Here is an 18,387-nt window from a genome sequence, read left to right on the forward strand (position 1 = left end):
TATTATTCGCAACACTATTGCAGTCAGTTAAAATATTTTTCTAAAAACTCTTTTTATATAAAGTTGGAGAATGAGGTTTCTAACTACAATGACAATAATTATGAACAAATAGTTCACTATCTTGAAAAAAGCAATTTTATTACACTTACAACAAGAATAAAGTTAATGAACAGTATAAACACAACAGGGAGCAATTTAACTTATCCTCAGAAAAAAACTCTTTATACATTAACTACAAGAATAAGTTTTATCAACAGTATGAACAAGACTGTGTGCAGTCAGACGACTTTTATATAAAAAACCTTTTTTACATATACTACAAGAATAACGCTTCTCACCAGTATGAATGTGCATGTGGTCACAAAGATTTGTCTTCCGTAGAAAACTTTTATTACATATGCTACATGGAAAAAGTTTTTCACCAGTATGAACATGAATGTGTCCAGTCAAATTACTTCTATGGGAGAAACTCTTATTACATACACTACAAGAATACGGTTTCTCACCAGTGTGTACACGACAGTGTTCAGTCAGATGACTTCTATTTAAAAAACTTTTATTGCATATACTACAAGAATAAGGTTTCTCACCAGTATGAACACGACTGTGTTCAGTCAGATGACTTCTATATGAAAAACTTTTATTACATATACTACAAGAATACGGTTTCTCACCTGTATGAACACGAGTGTGTGCAGTCAGATGACTTCTATCTAAAAAACCTTTATTACATATGTTACAAGAAAAAGGCTTTTCTCCAGTATGGGTCAGACTGTGATATGTCAGTGCACTCTTATTTAAGTAACTTTTATTACATACACTACAAGAATAGGGTTTCTCACCAGTATGCACACGACTGTGAGCAGTCAGATTACTTCGATATGAAAAACTCTTATTACATATATTACAAGAATACGGTTTCTCACCAGTATGTACATGTCCGTGTTCTGTCAGACTACTCCACAGTGAGAAACTCTTATTACACATACTACAAGAATAAGGTTTCTCACTAGTATGAACACGACTATGAGCACTCAGACTTCTTCGACATGAAAAACTTTTATTACACACCTGCAAAAATAAGGTCTCTCAGCAGTATGACAACAAACGCACTTAGTCATATAACGTTTATGTGGAAAACTATGTATTATTATATATACAAGAATAAGGTTTTGTACATTGTCAGACAGAGTAAACCCCTGTTAAAAATAAAAAAAAGAAGATAGTGAGCAACGAGGCCAGAGTTTTTGACTACACACTTTTTCCTCAACTACAAGAAAATGGTTCCGCCTATATGAATATCAAACACAAGTAAGTCTATTGTCATACAGTACTAAGTTATGTATGGCTAAAGCCACTTATTAAAGATTTTTACATGTACGGTTAACTTTATAAAGGTGAACTTTTGTACGACTAGTTAAAAAATAGTTAGAGCTGCATTTACAAGTACTCCACAAGAACAGAGTTTCTCTGCAGAATAAGGGACAGAGATTTATAAATCTAGAAAATATGTTAAAATACTCTGCACGCAAAATTAATAGAAATATTAAATTATTAACAATACATCTAAGTCCTTATTCATTGAAATCAAAGGTTAAATATTAATGAAACACTACAGTAAAATGCTATTCAATACTGTAATTTCCCTAAGTAAGGAAAGATATTAGTCTGGATTCAGTTTTTTGACTGCGACAAGAAAAACAAATTTTAAAGGTATGTTTGATATCTTCTTCCATGGCTATCTTCAAGCATCATGGAACAAAGAGCAATACCTCCAACTTTAACAGGAAAACCTGAAAAATATATATAGTTATTTATATAATTTATCGTATATTTTAGTTAAAGAAAAATATTTTTTTATTGGTATTAAAGACAGAAAAAAAAAATTAAGAGTCTACTCGTACAATAGTCTATATCAGGGGTGGCGAACCTTTATACATCAACGTGCCATTTTTCTAAAAAATTTTTTTAATGAGGTCATAGACGTGCCGTCAAATAATTTTGACTTCGTGATTATAGGGAAAATAATAATACTAAACACTATCAACTCAAAACTTTTTATTTACATTGAAATAAAATACATTTTGCAATGTCTCAGTTACACGCATAATTCAACTTAAAGTAACATCAGTGTGACTTCTGTTGTTGCAGATTAGATGACAAATAACTTATATTAGGTTGTAAGATGTTAGTTTAAGCAGGACTCTTAAATTATTTTTGCTAGTTATTTATTGTTAGTTTGTTTTTTATGGTTATTAATTATTTTTTTAGCATTAATTGTTAATTTTTTAAATTAATAATTGCTTATTATTTTGTTTGTTTTTCGTGAATTTTAATTTAATTGTTACATATGCTCCAATTGTGATAGGTGGTGTGCCCTAAATATTGTGTCGAGTGCCATAAATGGCACGCGTGCCATTGGTTCGCCATCCCTGGTCTATATTATATATTGCTCCAAATATTTAACAATTTACCAAACACGGTAAGTAGAAAAGAGACATCGGGCAAAAGGAAGATTTAAATTGGAAATTTTTATTGCAAAAATTCTATCATTCACAGTGACACATTGATCTTTTTTTTTATTTTTTTATCCATCTAAACAAAAAAGGTTAGTTTTTTTTTCCACAAAGGGGAAAAAAACACCCCAGAAGAAATAGGTTTCTTGTAACTTTTAAAAAAGACTTGCTCACCAACTTCTTGCAATTACTTCTCATTCATTGTTTTTCTTCACCTTAAACAACAAATTTTCCATGAAGACATAGAAGATTTTGTTTTCAAATTATACGATTATTGTAGCTTTGTGTAAGAACAATATGTTAAATTCATGAAATAAACAATTACCCAGATTTTAAAGACATTCATTCATAATTTAAAATAAAACAAAAAATTGAACCTAAGGGATTCAGATTGCATGACAAAATAGGAGAAAATAAATAAGAAGCATATTTTATTAGTTGACGAGACTAATAATTCAAATACGGAAGGGTTTTATTCCTTATTAAGCTCTTTTTTTTATATATATTTTCAAATTTTAATATAAACATTAAGACTTTCATCGTTATACCTGGTAAGATGTAATCTCTCTCCATTATATATTTTTTGTTAATTTTGATTGACATCTACTCTTGAGTGCCAGCTTTCTAGAACAATAGATAAGTAATCTATATTTAAAGCAAAATAAATAAATAAAAAGTACTTAAATTTGCAATAACTTATGAACATATTTGGACTTTTGGAACAAAATTGTATCATGTTCACAAAAAAAAGGGCTCTTTCGATGGTCAAATTTTAACTCTGTAGTTGTATTTCAGCAGGTTATGGAGTCATCACACATGGCATCTTTTCCCTACAAATTAAACAGTTAATAATTTTCAAAGCCATTGTCCAATGCTAGTTTTTTTTCTTTGTCACTCTCCCTGTATGTAATTCTCTAAACCCCGATGTAATTAAAAAAATTTTCAATGTAATTTCAAGTTTTTATGCAACAAAACAAAAAATAATGTAAAGGAAAAGTGAGAAAAATTTTGTGAAAAAGAACTTAAAATTACAAAAAATTTCTCTCTGAATTAAAAAATATATATACAGTACCCTTCCAAATTATTAGGGACACTTAAAATTTCTAAAAAATTGCCATTTCTCAAAGTGTCATAACTTTTTCAAAAATTTATCAATTTTCATAAAAATTTCAGGATTTCACGTTCAGGTCTTCTACTTTCACCTAAAAATTACTAATTTCATTTAACTAAATTTTTTGCAAAAATTTGCACATTTGAACCAAGCAATTTTTTTTTTAAAAAAAATGTCAAGTCTGACAAATTGCTACTTTGTAACAAAATTTTTTGCATAAAAATTACTATTTACACATTAAAGTACATGTCATTAACTTTAAAACGCGCTAAAGTAAATGACTTTATGATTTTGTTTCATTGAGTTATGAGATTTTCAAAATGTTTTGTCATTTATAGTGAAAATGAAATTATTGTGAATTCGAAAATTATTTAGTATTTATTCTTCAGCTTAAAGAGATCAAAATATTGACTATTTTCTGTTGAAAATTTGCTAGCTATCAATTATTTATTTGTTACGTAAGGTTTGCATAAGTTTATATTTATCACAGTTGAGAAAAATTTAGCTTTGCTATAAAAATAGCTAAGCAAAATAAAGTTAAATTTCTTAAAAAATTTTTGAGTCGTTTTTTAAAATTGTTATTGCAAATTTACAAATAATGTTCTTGTTTGTAATACTGTTTCAAATAAAAAACTTAATTAATCCGAATAAGAAAGTTGCAAAAAAATAATACTAAATACAAAATAATTTTCGAATTCACAATAATTTCGTTTTCACTGTAAATGACAAAAAGTTTTAAAAATCTCATAACTCGATAAAAAAAAAAATCGTAAAGTCATTTACTTTAGCGCGTTTTAAAGTTAATGGCATGCACTTTAATGTGTAAATAGTAATTTTTATGCAAAAAATTTTGTTACAAAGAAGCAACTTGTCAGACTTGACATTTTTTTAAAAAAAAAATTGCTTGGTTCAAATGTGCAAATTTTTGCAAAAAATTGAGTTAAATTAAATTAGTAATTTTTAGGTGAAAGTAGAAGATCTGAACATGATATCCTGAAAATTGTATGAAAATTGATTCATTTTTGAAAAAGTTATGACACTTTGGAAAATGACAATTTTTTAGAAATTTTAAGCGTCCCTAATAATTTGGAAGGGTACTGTATATATTAATGTCTATTATTATTATTATTCCAACATATTCCCTATAGATTTTTCTACAATCCTTTGTAGTTTCAAGTGTCTTAGTTTAGCACAGCAAAACAAAATGTAACTTGAGGTAGAACACCCAAGACATCAGCTTCGGCCCTTATGACTTTTTAATATAGAGAGAAAAGTTAAATATTAAAACAATTTTTTAAACAGTTTACAATTGCTATGCAGTTTGAAATTTACGTGCTATTTTCCAAAACTTGATATAGTACTTTTAAATACAAGTTAAAAAGCAACAATTGGGAGGGAAAAAAAGAAAGAGATATGAGTTTTTATTTCTGTTTCAGAAACTGATAAGAAGTTCAATATTTACAAACTATCTATTTATGATTAACTTATACAGTATGCAAGTTTAAGCTGCTAATGAATTCTCTTCTAATATCATTAAAAACTGGCAAAAACTATTAATTTTAGTTCAAACTGCTAGAGGAAGAATAAATTTCAAAATTCTTTTTATATGGTTAGGCTAAGTTAAGTGTTGACACTTAACTAAGCCTAACCATATCATACAATTGTATGATAGGGATATTTTTTTTATTTTATTTCTATGTTAGCTTTAAGTATCTATGCTCATATTTTATAATGAAATAGCTAAAAAATAATTTACTTGTTTGATTTTAGCACAACAAAGTAATTTTAACACCGAAAGCAATTTTTTTAATACACAGCTCATGCATTAGGTTACTTTTTGATGTGAAATTTCTCAGCTTTAAAAAAGCTTCATTTTGGGGATATCTTTTAATTCAGCATCATTTCCACCAACTGAAATTAAAATGCTTTATTTGGAATACATCGAAAAAAATATATTAAAGATTGCCTCACTTTTGATCATTTTTTTTTTTTTTAAATAAATTGCTGCCATTGCTTAGATGTCACCAAAGCTAGACAATTATTTTGATGCAGATACCGATACAGAAATTTTCCCTTCATTTTAGCTTGAAGAAGAAAAAAAATAGGGTGACCCAGGGTAATTCATGATCAGTTTGTTTCTAGGGTAAATAACGATCACCTAGGTTTTAGTTGGAAAAAAAAAGAGATTTTTTTTAAAAAAAATTTGAGACATGGACAAGACTCCTTGAATACTTTACTGAAGTATAACTACTTTCACTTAATAATTATTTTCTTTTTTATCTAACAAAAAAAGTATCTTTTAATACTTTTATAAACTACAAATTTTTCTTTCATTTTGAAAATAAGATAGTATTACTTTGAAATATACATGTAAAACAGTATAAGAGGGTAACTTAAAAATCGTTGAGGATAATATTCAGTTATTGCATAATATTACACATTTTGATACATTTTTATTGCCCTCCTTTTCTGAGAAGTGCCATATTTATTTCTAGGAAGAGAACTCTGGTTAATCACATTAGAAAAATGGTAAGTAAAACTAAGGTTATCTATAAATATTTTAATGAATAGATTTATTTTTTCTATAAAAAGGACAGTGATCAAATTTGATATTTGTGTATACATGTATAAGACATATATCATACATCTTCAAACAAACACATTTAAGGATTCCCTCCCTTCAAAGTACTTAAAGGCACACTACTCAGAAAGTTATATATTTATCTTTTTGATTGCATTTTTTACACAACTCATAACAAAGCTTTCTCTTAGTAAGAAGTCAGAAGACATTTGTATATTTTATGTAAACATAAATCATGCATTAGGATTATTTGTAAAATTTATTTATTAACTAGTTTGAAATAGAGTATATTTTGAATATTGTATGAATATCACTCACTTCAAATTATCTAAGTTTTTTTTAGAATATATATATATAAAGTGTTAAAATATTTCAGTTCTGAAAAGCTTTTTAGTTATTAAAGTGATTCAAGTAGTACCGCTGCCTATTTCTGTTCTTACCTTTCATGGGCACTTGATTACTTAAAAAATGAATTATTCTCTCTTAAGTGCTTTGAAGAGTAGCAGAAAGAGGTAGCCGGAAACGTTGACGAAAATCACAAACACCCAAACATAAATACTAATGAAATCGTTTTTTATGCGTACATTTAATGCATTCTTGATCTTGTAGTAATTAATGTAAGTTATAATAAATGTAATTTTAAAAACTTTCAAAATTTTTATTTTTTGTTCTCAAATGCAAACCACTTAACACTCCAGCTAAATTTCTTGGGGGCTTGGCAAAAAATGTAATTTTTTTTAAAAGAATCATAAATATCGCATTTTTTATTACATTTACCAATTAAATCTCTGAAGAAATTGAGTAATAATGCTTGAGAAAAAAAACAATATTATCATTAAATTACTTATTAACATTAGTTAAGCTGACTAGCGTCCTACCAAAACTAAAAAAAAACTTGCAGTAAAATTGCCAGATGGATATTTGAAAACTTACTATTTTACCTTTCAAATTTAATATTCTGAGAACAGAAAAGCGCCTCCTAAACTATATCTAGTTTCATTTGCGTTATTGCAAGTGTAAGTAGTTTAAAGGTTGTGACTGTGAATAAGTATCAATCCTTTTGATTAAAACGTATCATCTTATCCAATAACTTTTTATTGGTATAGTATAAGTAGCAGGTTAAATTGTGCAGAGTTAAAATATTATAAGGAAAGGCTGTTTTTTTTTTCAATTTGTATCTTTCTATTTTTGTAAAAGAAATTACTCTTTATGTTATGTCATTGACAGATATTTAGGTTTAAGGGTTGTTTTAATCTTCATATATTATCCTCCTCATTTCTATAGCCTTGAATATTGTACATGTTTAAGGAAGTTTCAGCTAACTTTTATGGGACTGTCACAATTTGAGCAAGAAGACTTGTAATTTAAATGTACACAATTGTTATTTTTTGACAGCTCTTTCAGGTGGTCAAAAAATTTAGTGATCATGCATGCATGCTATTGTAGTGTATTGTTTATATGAATTTTATACAGAAAATAAAAAGCAATTTTTTATTTTGTCTATAGCTTCATACTTTTTTATGTTAGTATACAAATTTTCAGGTGTAATAATGTTTTTTTAATTTTATTTTTTATCATACATTAAAATAGGCAGATTTTCCAAGAATTTGATGTGACTATTTTTTCCTTTCAAATACTACTATTATATTATATCACAATATTTATTAAATTCTGTATGAATTTTTTCACTAATCAATTTTGCTTTTTTTCTTAGGACATAATAAACTTTTTGGGCACAATATAAAGAGGTTGTGAAAGATATGCTTTTATTAACTGCATAAAGATCAACTATTATCGCTCTCTGAAAATTAAAGAAGAAAACCTTATGTTAATTTTGAAATGGATCTGCAATTCCTGATGCTTGCTTTACATAAAGAATATGATTTTTATTGATTACTCCATTTTTAAAATATAGATATAGAAGTTTTTGAGCAGTTTTATTTATATATTTATTGTTAGAGGCACTGCTGTTCTAAAAATTGACTTTTGATGTTAGTGAACTGAATCTGTGTCTGACTCATTGAATTCCTGATTATGCGCTTCCTTATCATGCTGAACACATTATCATTCCTTATCTACTTGTACTTAAAAAATTATTAGTATCAAGATAGCAGTTTAGAAATTTATGTTGTAATTAATAAGTGAAGATTTTTTGCTAACTATTATTTTAAAGCATATTACATTCATATTGATTTTTCATTGTAAAGTTTATTGAATACTGTATATTTGGTATTACTTAGGAACGAATATGAAATTTCTCCTTTTCAGTCTTTATATCTTTTGAACTTTTAAAAACAATTGCTTTATGTATCAAGATAATTAAGTTCAAGCAAATTCTGCGTTGAAAGTCTTTAAAAAAAATTTAAACAATCAATGCAGTCTTCATTGCTTACTTGTCAATTTTTTAACTTTGACAATTACATGTTTGTCCCTTTTTAACTTTGAAAGTAATCTTTAGATACCTGGATTGTTAAACGTAAATTATTAGCATATATAAAGACTTATTTTGATATTTTGTCTTCAGTACCTTGTAAAAGAATATTTGTGTAAAATTTGCTTTACGTATCTACGATTTTTATATTCAAATAATAAAAGAAATGTATGAAAAATAAGTATATCAGTAGTTGGTAGTCAGCTTTACTTATTGTTGTGCACTTTTCTCTTTTAAACGTAATTTTAATTCCCTACCCACAAAAACTTGTATTGTTTAATATGGGTTTTTCATCAAAAAAATATTTGTCTAAGCAGAATCTTGTTGCTTCTAATAAAAAGCATTTTTTTCTTGTTGCATCTGTAATAAGTGTTTTATGCAAAAATATTATTTAAATGTATTTAAACTTATTTATTTGGGTGAAAAGCCTTTTCTGCATAGCATACGTAAAATGAGTTTTACTCAAAAAAGTCTTTTATATCAACACAACCTTGTTCATTCTAATGAAAAGCCTTATTCTTGTAGTACATGTAATAAGTGTTTTACTAAAAAAAGATATTTAAAAGCGCATAACCGTATTCATACTGGGGAAAAGCACAACCTTGTTCAATCTAATGAAAAGCCTTATTCTTGTAGTACGTGTCATAAGTGCTTTACTAAAAAAAGATATTTAAAAGCGCATAACCGTATTCATAATGGGGAAAAGCCGTATTCTTGTGATGCATGTAATATGTGTTTCACTCGAAAATGTAATTTAAATAGACACAAACTTATTCATTCTGGTGAAAGACCCTATGTATGTATTATATGTGACATGACTTTTGCTCATAAAAGTAATTTAAATCTGCACTCGCTTATTCATTCTGGTGAAAAGCCTTATTCTTGTAGTATATGTAATGTGTGTTATGCTCAAAAAGGTGATTTAAAAACCCATTATCGTATTCATTCTGGTGAAAAGCCTTATTCTTGTACTATATGTAATATGCGTTTTTCTCGAAAAAGTTATTTAAATGCACACAATCGTATTCATACTGGTGAAAAGCCTTATTCTTGTATTATATGCAATATGTGTTTTACTCAAAAACATCACTTAAATAGACATAGTGTTGTTCATACTAGTGAAAAGCCTTATACTTGTAGTGCATGTGATATGCGTTTTTCTCAAAAAAGTTATTTAATTGCACATAATTTTCTTCATACTGGTGAAAAGCCTTATTCTTGTAATATTTGTAACGTGCGTTTTGCTCGGAAATGGGATTTAAATCGACACGAATTTGTTCATTCTGATGTAAAACCTTATGTATGTAGTGTATGTAATATAGGTTTTACTCAAAAAAATTGTTTAAATAAGCACATCCTTGTTCATTCTGAAGAGGAGCAAACTTGTAGTACAATTAAAACTGAAATATGTTAATTGTTATATGATTAACTTGTAATGAAAGGAGGTGAATACTATAATATTAGTGAATTCAAAATAATAGAGAAAGCATTTAAATTTTATTTAAATATTTTATGCATTTAAATTTAATGCATTTAAATTATGGAACTAAAATTATAATGAATCTTTTATATTAAAAATATATAATAATAAATAGAAGTTGTAACTTTAGTGCTGATTCCCAAGACACAAAAGGGAAAAAAAGATATCAGAGAGAATAAGGTACTAAACTAATGTATAAAATAATTTTTATTGTTTTTAAAATCTCTTTCACTTTTTTTATCTTATATTCTGTGTTCTATGTACTTGAAGCTTATGCACTGTTTATGAAACTTAATAAATCTTTATTTTTTTTCCTTTTCTTTCATTTTTTTTATCGTCTCATATATATATATACTCATAATATGCATATATGTTAGTAATTCTTAGTAAATGATACTGTAAAGAATTCTTTAAAGAAAATAACTTCATTGTATTCCGTATAGCTGTGCTGTCACAATTGTCAACTAAAATACTTTAATGAGATTTTTGATACTGTTTGTCTACCATGATGCCGATTTAAGTCAATATGGCTGTCTGAATTAAAAGAGGGTTGTTTTATCCTCAAATCATACTTAATATTTTATTTTGAGTCATCTGAACCAATTTTGGGTCAACGGCTACTAATGTTCAACTCTATAGTCTGGTAATTTTTAACCTAATCCAGAAGACATGTGAACTTCTGGATCAAATATTGGGGGAGATTTACCATTGTGAGGGACTTTCTTGATGGAATAAACCCGCATTTGCGTTACATGGAGAGGAAAACCTCTTTTAGTCTGATTGCAAGGGGACTCTAACCCATGATCACCATTGAAGATACTTTACATCAGCACTGTGATTGGTGCGAGCCAAGTACAGAATTTGTATTGACCCCAATTTATTCGTATATTTATTTTTCAAGAAAAAAAATGAGAACGCTCGTTCAGTGTGGTACTGGGCACATCTACAGCCGAGTACCATACTGCTCTTGACTTACTTCTGGCTCACTGACTGTGGGTTGGAAACTGCTGATATAGATAAGTTTATAATTTATTGAGTTATCATTTACTGGATTCTGGATTTTTTCTTTAGGATCTTTTATAAATTTTATCATCTTTACACTTCTCTTTTTTTCCCGCTACACATTTACTATTCTTGTTAGCCTTAATTATTCTTTATTGTATAATTGAAGTAAATTTTTTTTTTTCATTTCCATTATGAAAAGGTTTTTTTTTTTTTTTTTAATGTCATTGTTTTACAGTCTAATTTATCTCATATGCCTGAACATACAAAAACATTGTTGCAATACATAAAATTAATAAATATATTTCTGTTCATATTATTGTTAATAAAAAAATCAAGGGTCGTTGAACCAAGTGCTTTCTAGGAACTACAGAACTGGTTGGTTTTGTTTCATAAAATTTGTCATTAGTATACATACTTTGTTGCATTTATTTAATCGAAATTAAACTGTTATTTTGTTAGTTAATAAAAATACAAAAATCTATTTGTCTTTAAGTTGCACGTTTTTCGCTTCAATAGAAAAGTTATTCTTCATGCACTACCTTTTTGAATCATTAAACTTTTTTTTTCTTTCTAAAAAAGACTTCCTGTTGGACGATTTTAAAGCCATTGTTCCTAAATTATGTGTATTGAATATGAATGAAGATTTTATTTTTACAAAATCATTACCTATTCTTGGACGATCTGTATTTGAGCAAATTCTAAAGTGATACTTTTTTATTTTTACTAACTGTTGATCAAAATAAAAAAGTAATGGTTATGTGATCTGATATTAGAATTTGAATTGAGTAGTATATTAAATCATCTGCTTCTAATTACGTAATTCGTCATTGATTTCTTGAGTCACAGTATATAGGCTTAAATCACTTGAACTGAATCAGATCAGAGGTAAAAAATACTTGGGTCGAACTAGTGATCTAAAACACTAGTTTCAAATCAGTGGTCCAAATTACTTGATACTAATCAGCATTTCGATTGATTTGATTTAAATTAAGGCTCCTGTGTGTTTGCAGGCAGTGTGTCCCCTGATGAAGTACTGTTCTGCAAACACACATTTATATTTTGATTTTAATTATTAAGATTTAATTTGTGTCTTATTTTTATTTTGATTTAAATTACCTAATTTGTGTCATGTGTTTTTATTAGTGTTCTGAATCATTTTATTCGAAAGACTAATCCGTATCACTTGATTTAAATTGATGGTCTACTAAATCAATTTAAATAACGGATTGAAATCATTTGGATTCGTATGGTGATTTTATTAGATTGGAATAGAGGTTTGAATTATACTTGATTCGAGTAACGGGATTTGCTATCGATTGGTTAAGTAATGTAATTGATTTGAATTAGTGATCAGAACCACTGGATATGGATCAGTGATCCGAATCACTCGATTCAAACAACGGGATTCTTCGAATCACAGGATTTAAAAGCCTGAATTTAATAATTTGATTCAAATAATGATTTGAACTCATACCGAAATACATGATTCACATCAGTAAACCGAGTCACATGATTCGAATTACTAATATCAATCACTTAATTCAAATCAATGATCCTATACATTTATTTTGAACTAGTATCCCTGATCACTTGATTTGAATAACTTATTTTAAATAGAAATTTAAATTAGTGATCCTATTTGATTCAAATCGTGTTTTAGATCGCTTGATTTGATTCAGTGATATGAATCACTTGCTTGATTCAAGGTGTTGAATCAATCGAATTGAAAAAAAATGATTAACAACTTCTATAATTTAAACTGAAAATTATTAGAAAAATTAATTGATTAAAACGTTTAGAAGGAAGGAAATGAAATCTGCATTAAATAGTTTTAAGATCATCAAAAAATTCATTAATATAACCCTACAAAAAAAACTTAGCCAGTTGAGAATAATCCTAACAAAGTAAATAATTCTAATAATAATCATAATTAAACCTATAAAGACAGATAATTTTACTAGTGTGTAAATATTATTCCAACAGTGAATTACTTTTTTAAATGGAATTGAATTCAAAGGCAATGTTTTTAAGGGATGGTGGCTTATTTTTACAAAAAGGGCACATTTATAGGGATCAAAAGGCAGGCAGGATGGGCCACACTTCTAAAAAAGCTTAGGGAGAACACTGATATATATATATAAATAAGGATGAATCAATTCCTCATTTGTTTGCTGTAGACAAAAATATTTAAGTTTCACTTTGTCTCGACTCCTTCCTTTAGTTAATTTAAGATGGTGGCTCAGAGAATAACCACAATAAGCTTAAAAATAAGTATTTTCGTATTCAAATAATCAGCCTATGTTGATTGTTACAATCCTATTGAGTAATATTGTTAAATTGTAATAGTATGGTTATAGTACAGTAGAACATCGATTATCCGAGCTAATTGGGACCTCTAGTACCTCGGATATCAGAAATCTCAGTTAATAGAAACTGTATCTAAAAACTCGCCTTGCTTGCAAATTCATCTTTTGAAATAAAAAACGTTTTTTAAATGATAAAAATAAACATATATAAAGTTCTGTTTGACAGGTCAACAAATTTAAAAAGGAAATTAACTACTAGCAATAAATTGTAAACAGAAAATGGAATTTTTTCTTAATTATTTTAAAATTAAACTAAAAGATGCATTTTTAAAAATAACACAAATCTCAAGAAATTATTTTATTTTTTGTGAATTTAATGTACATTAATTTGTTAATTTTGCATTACCATTTCTTAAAATATTCTGTTACCTTTGTTGCAAAAGTACATTGTTACAAAAGTACAGTCCGATAACACGTGGCACCTGGTGGAAATAAAGCATTGCTCGCTGCTATTGACTTCTGAGGGCGCTGCAAAATTTCTTGGAAAGTGAGTACTTTTGGGGGCAGTAGAGCCGAGCGGTGAACTAAAATGCGTGGTCATTTTTTAGGACTCATTCCCTTTAGGAAAATTTATCATAGGTCTGCCATTAAGAAAATTACCACAAGATGTTCCTATATGATTTTGCCTAAGGTAAAATTTTGTCATATATTTTTGCCATAAATGTATGGCAAAACGTGTATCCTGTAAGAATAACTTATGGTAATTTTTGTATATACCAAATTTTTGCCATAAAATTATGGTTTTTAAATTTATTATAGTTTATTAATTACTGTTTATTAATTTATACATAGAACAACAATAAACAAGAGTCATTGAATTACAGGGACCACATTTCACAATGATTATGCTACAAGAATATCAGGAAAAAAACTTTATTATCGACTCGATTAACAGAAACCTCGATTAATCGAAGCACGGTTAATCGAGGCTCTACTGTATTTTCAAAGAGCTTGAAACAGAAAATTAAAGATAACAATTTAATAAAAAATAATGTTTCAGTATTAATAAATTTAAGAAAATTAAACCATGGAACATTGAAATTGTAAATTGATGTTTGATTTACTTAATTTGCCAATCAGGGATACCATTAAATTAAGTAATTTTCCAGACCTGTTGTAGAATTTTTTATTTATTTTTTTAAATAAAAAATCAAATATTTCCCTTTTTTGCAAAAATCAATTACCAGCCAGCTTTAGGTATCCTTGCTTGTGAGAGCAGTTTTTGTACTGATATTATGATAGAAATTAGTAAAATTTTCTTAAAGTGAAAAAGTTTTATCACATATACAAGAATAATGTTTCAAACAGGAATCTAGATTTCTTTTATTCAAATTTTTTTTATTATATATAAGGATTTTTTACCAGTCTGCTGAACACAAAAGTATTATTTTTACCAGAAAAAAACAGTCATTACATACATTACAAAAATAAAATTTCTTATCAATATAAACAAAACTGTGATAAGACATACCTCTGGGGAAAAAAAAAAAAAAACTCATAACAAAGACTATGATATGGTTTTACAAAGTCATATTATGATCAGTCAGAATAAATTTTTGCGAAAAGCAGCAATTATATAAACTATAAGAATAAGCTTTCTAGCGTGAATGAACACTATAATGTGCAGTTAGATAACTTTTCTTAGAGAAACTTCGATAACAAACACTACAAGAATAAAGATTCACATTAGTATGAACATAATTGTATCGAGTTAAAATTCGTTCATGTGAAAAATTCTTATTACAAATACTACATGAATAAGGTTTCTCACCAGTATGAGTATGATAAGTTAGAGTATCTCATTGAGAAAAATTCTCATTACATATACTATACGAAAAAGGTTTTCCATTAGCATGAACTCTAGCGTGGACAGACAGATCACCCTTTGAAAAACTCTTGATACGTATGCTGCAAGTGTCAGGCCCCGCGGCAGAATAACGGCGACACTGTCGCAGAACGTTAGAATTCTTGCAGAAAGAATTTCTCTTTAGAAAGTGAAAAATTTTAATTTTCTTTTCTGCAAAAATTTTAAAAATTTTCTTTCTCTAAAATTACATTTAAGAAATGCCTTTTTCGCACATCGGAGGAGAAAGAAATGTTCTTAATTTTTCGATTCCTATTTGAGAAGAATGAAAAATAAAGAATATTGAAGCAAAATATTTCTCTTCTGCAGAAATGTTTGAAAGATTTTTTTTCCTCCATGATTATACTCAAGAGATACCTTTTTCACGCATCAGATGGGAAGAAATACTCATGATTTTCTTATTACCTTTTCGGAAAAATAAAAAAAAATTGGCTTTCTTTCCATTCACTGATTTTTAATTATTATTTTTTTATGTGATGATGATGATTTACTGAATGCAAAATAAGTCTTGTGTTTTCCTCTTACGAAATGTGAGAATATCGCCTATGATATAGAATTAAAAAAAATATTACATATTCATTTTAAAAAAAATAAATACAATTTTATTACATCCAAATAGGCTTTTCTTTGTAAATACAATGTTTCTGTTACTTTAAATTTAATCAATAACATGTATATTAGTTATTTTTAAAAATATCTTGTAGAAAGATATTAGTGCTAGAGAAATTTGTCGCAGAAAGCCCAAAAAATTCTGCTACAGGGGTGTCAGGTTTCTCACCAGTATGAATATTATTATGGCGAGTTAGATCACCCTTTTTTGTAAATCTCCTATTACATATACTACAAGAAAAAGGTTTCTCACCAGTATGAATACGACTATGTTCAGTTAGAACTCTACTATTACAAAAACTTTTATTACATACACTGCAACTATAAGGCTTTTGACCTGTATGAGTTCGATTATGTTCATTTAGATTGCTTTTAGTAGCAAAACCCTTATTACATACACTGCAAGAATATGGTTTCTCCCCAGTGTGAACACGTAAGTGACCAGTTAGATTTTTTTGATGGGAAAAACTCTTACTACATACATTACAAGAATAAGGTTTTTCCCCTGTATGGACAAAAGTGTGTTTCATTAAATAACAATTCTGGGAAAAACTTTTTCCACATATATTACAAGAATACGGTTTTTCACCAGTATGAACACGATTGTGAGCAGTTAGATTACCTTTCCGAGAAAAACTCATTTTACATATAGCACAAGAATAAAGTTTCTCGCCAGTATGAACACTACCGTGGGCAGTTAGCTTACATTTCTGAGAAAAACTCCGATTACATATATTACACGTATAAGGCTTCTCATGAGTATGAACACGCTGATGGTCAATGAGACTGCCTTCCTTTGGAAAACTTTTATTGCATATACTATTACATGAATAAGTTTTTGTAAAAGTCTGAAATGGATTGTTGAGAGTTAGTTCAGTATTTACTGAAATATTCTGCCTGTCTTCGTTATCAGAATGAGGTTCCTTACCAGTATGAAGAGCATTACTTTTAGATAAATCGCTGTTTGATGAAGAGTTCATATTGCACATAATATACACCTGCACTATATTGTGATCATTAAATTATCTTTAATATGAAAACACTATCTCATACTACCGATGTCACAACTGAGATTCTTAATGAAAGGAAAAATATTTGATATTGAGCAAATGCTATGCTATATACACTGATTTATTAATGTTTCATTTTAGCATCAATAAAAGCTTAACCAATATATTTTTCTCATAATTCAATTATCAGCCTATATCAATTGCTCACATAATACTGCTACAAATTTTCAGCAGGTTGTGAAAATAATAGGTCAGAACATTTTTTAAAAAATTTCTTTTTCTTTACGCTTTTTTTAAGCACAAATATGATTATTCATTAAAAACACTATCAGATATTGTTAACTATAAGCGTTTACAGACTTTGTTGACTTTCAAAAATTTTGACTGTGAACTTTTACGAAGACTTCTGGTTGATTAAAAAAAATTGCAATAAACACAAAATTTAATTTAAAAAAATTATTTAATGATGAACACAGCAGAAATTCAATTTATGTCAGTTTCTTTTCTTCACACAATCTTTAATGATAAACACAGCATAAATTCAATTTATGTCAGTTTCTTTTCTTCACACAATCTTTAATAAGGCTTTTCACCAATGAGAAAAAAGTGTCATATGAATAAAATCTGTCATACATAAGCTTTATTTGATTAAACTACTCCAAAAAGACACTTTTTGTAGAATGCAATAAATTCATTTTCATTACTTGTTGCTAAAGTTTTAATTTTTTCATCACATACACTTCATAATTCTCTTAGTGTATACTACTTGTTCTATGTTTGGTTGTGTTTCAGAAATAAGAGCAGATAATGATGATGTGTTACAAACAATAAACGAATGAAGATCCCATTTAAAAACCGCGTTTTCAAATATTAATAATTTTTAATGTTTCTTAATAACAATACCAAATCAGGATTCATTTGATTTAGTATTTACCAAAAACTGCACACAAATTTAAAAATTCATCAGTCATTCATGTTGATTGCAGAAAAGTTTGATGAGCTCTTTGCATTAGCTTATAGCTTTGCGTTTCTATTAATGAAGCCTATGGTTGAGGCTAGATAGCTAGCAAAGGTAGATAGGTACTTAATTTACGTCGCACTAGAGCTGTTTTGATCCTCTGCAGAGGGGATGGCTCCCCTGCTTTAGTAGCCCAACGACCAGCGAGCGTGAACTCGAGCACTTTACGGTCAAAATGCTTAACGAGGACCGATCAGCGCACCCTCGGTTCCTACACAGACTGCTCAAAGTGGTCACCCTCTCGCTTACTGATCGCACTCAGCGATGCTTGACTTCAGTGTTTCACTGGAAAACTCATCTTTACGATCAGTCCTCTGCGGGATGATAGCAGTTATCAGAAAAATGCAGTAAAAAGTCAGAAATGGTTTGTGGTTCGGTAGGTAGGTACTTTATTTA

At 28.2% G+C, this 18,387-nt stretch overlaps 2 protein-coding genes across 5 annotated transcripts; one reads left to right on the forward strand and one right to left on the reverse strand.

Annotated features, from left to right (window-relative positions):
• Positions 1-112: 112 nt before the first annotated feature.
• LOC107446051 (zinc finger protein 271) lies at positions 113-18,112 on the reverse strand. Its single transcript, XM_071179286.1, has 2 exons — positions 16,035-18,112; positions 113-1,086 (listed from the first exon to the last, which is right to left on the reverse strand). The coding sequence occupies exons 1-2, from the start codon at positions 16,950-16,952 to the stop codon at positions 229-231; spliced, it is 1,776 nt and encodes a 591-aa protein (XP_071035387.1). The 5' UTR covers positions 16,953-18,112; the 3' UTR covers positions 113-228.
• On the forward strand, positions 6,695-10,433 carry LOC107446055 (zinc finger protein 585A). Of its 4 annotated transcripts, none has more exons than XM_016060588.3 (2): positions 6,695-6,825; positions 7,923-10,433. In XM_016060588.3, exon 2 carries the CDS (start codon positions 9,016-9,018, stop codon positions 10,051-10,053), a length of 1,038 nt encoding a protein of 345 aa, XP_015916074.2. In that variant the 5' UTR covers positions 6,695-6,825; positions 7,923-9,015; the 3' UTR covers positions 10,054-10,433. The 4 variants fall into 4 exon arrangements, with proteins under 4 accessions (XP_015916074.2, XP_042902516.1, XP_042902515.1 ...); XM_043046582.2 differs by having other exon boundaries at positions 6,749-6,841; XM_043046581.2 differs by having other exon boundaries at positions 6,775-6,935.
• Positions 18,113-18,387: the final 275 nt, after the last annotated feature.

Source organism: Parasteatoda tepidariorum, chromosome 3, assembly GCF_043381705.1.
Source record: "Parasteatoda tepidariorum isolate YZ-2023 chromosome 3, CAS_Ptep_4.0, whole genome shotgun sequence".
NCBI lineage: Eukaryota > Metazoa > Arthropoda > Arachnida > Araneae > Theridiidae > Parasteatoda > Parasteatoda tepidariorum.

Excerpts from the sequence above, each read along its gene's own strand:
- LOC107446055 (XM_016060588.3), top strand. The coding sequence starts at position 9,016 with ATGCAAAAATATTATTTAAATGTATTTAAACTTATTTATTTGGGTGAA.
- LOC107446051 (XM_071179286.1), bottom strand. The coding sequence starts at position 16,952 with ATGTGCAATATGAACTCTTCATCAAACAGCGATTTATCTAAAAGTAAT. Across the intron at positions 1,087-16,034 it reads AAGATATTTTTAAAAATAAC|ACCTTATTTTTGCAGGTGTG; the intron begins TAATATACATGT and ends TACTGCTGAGAG.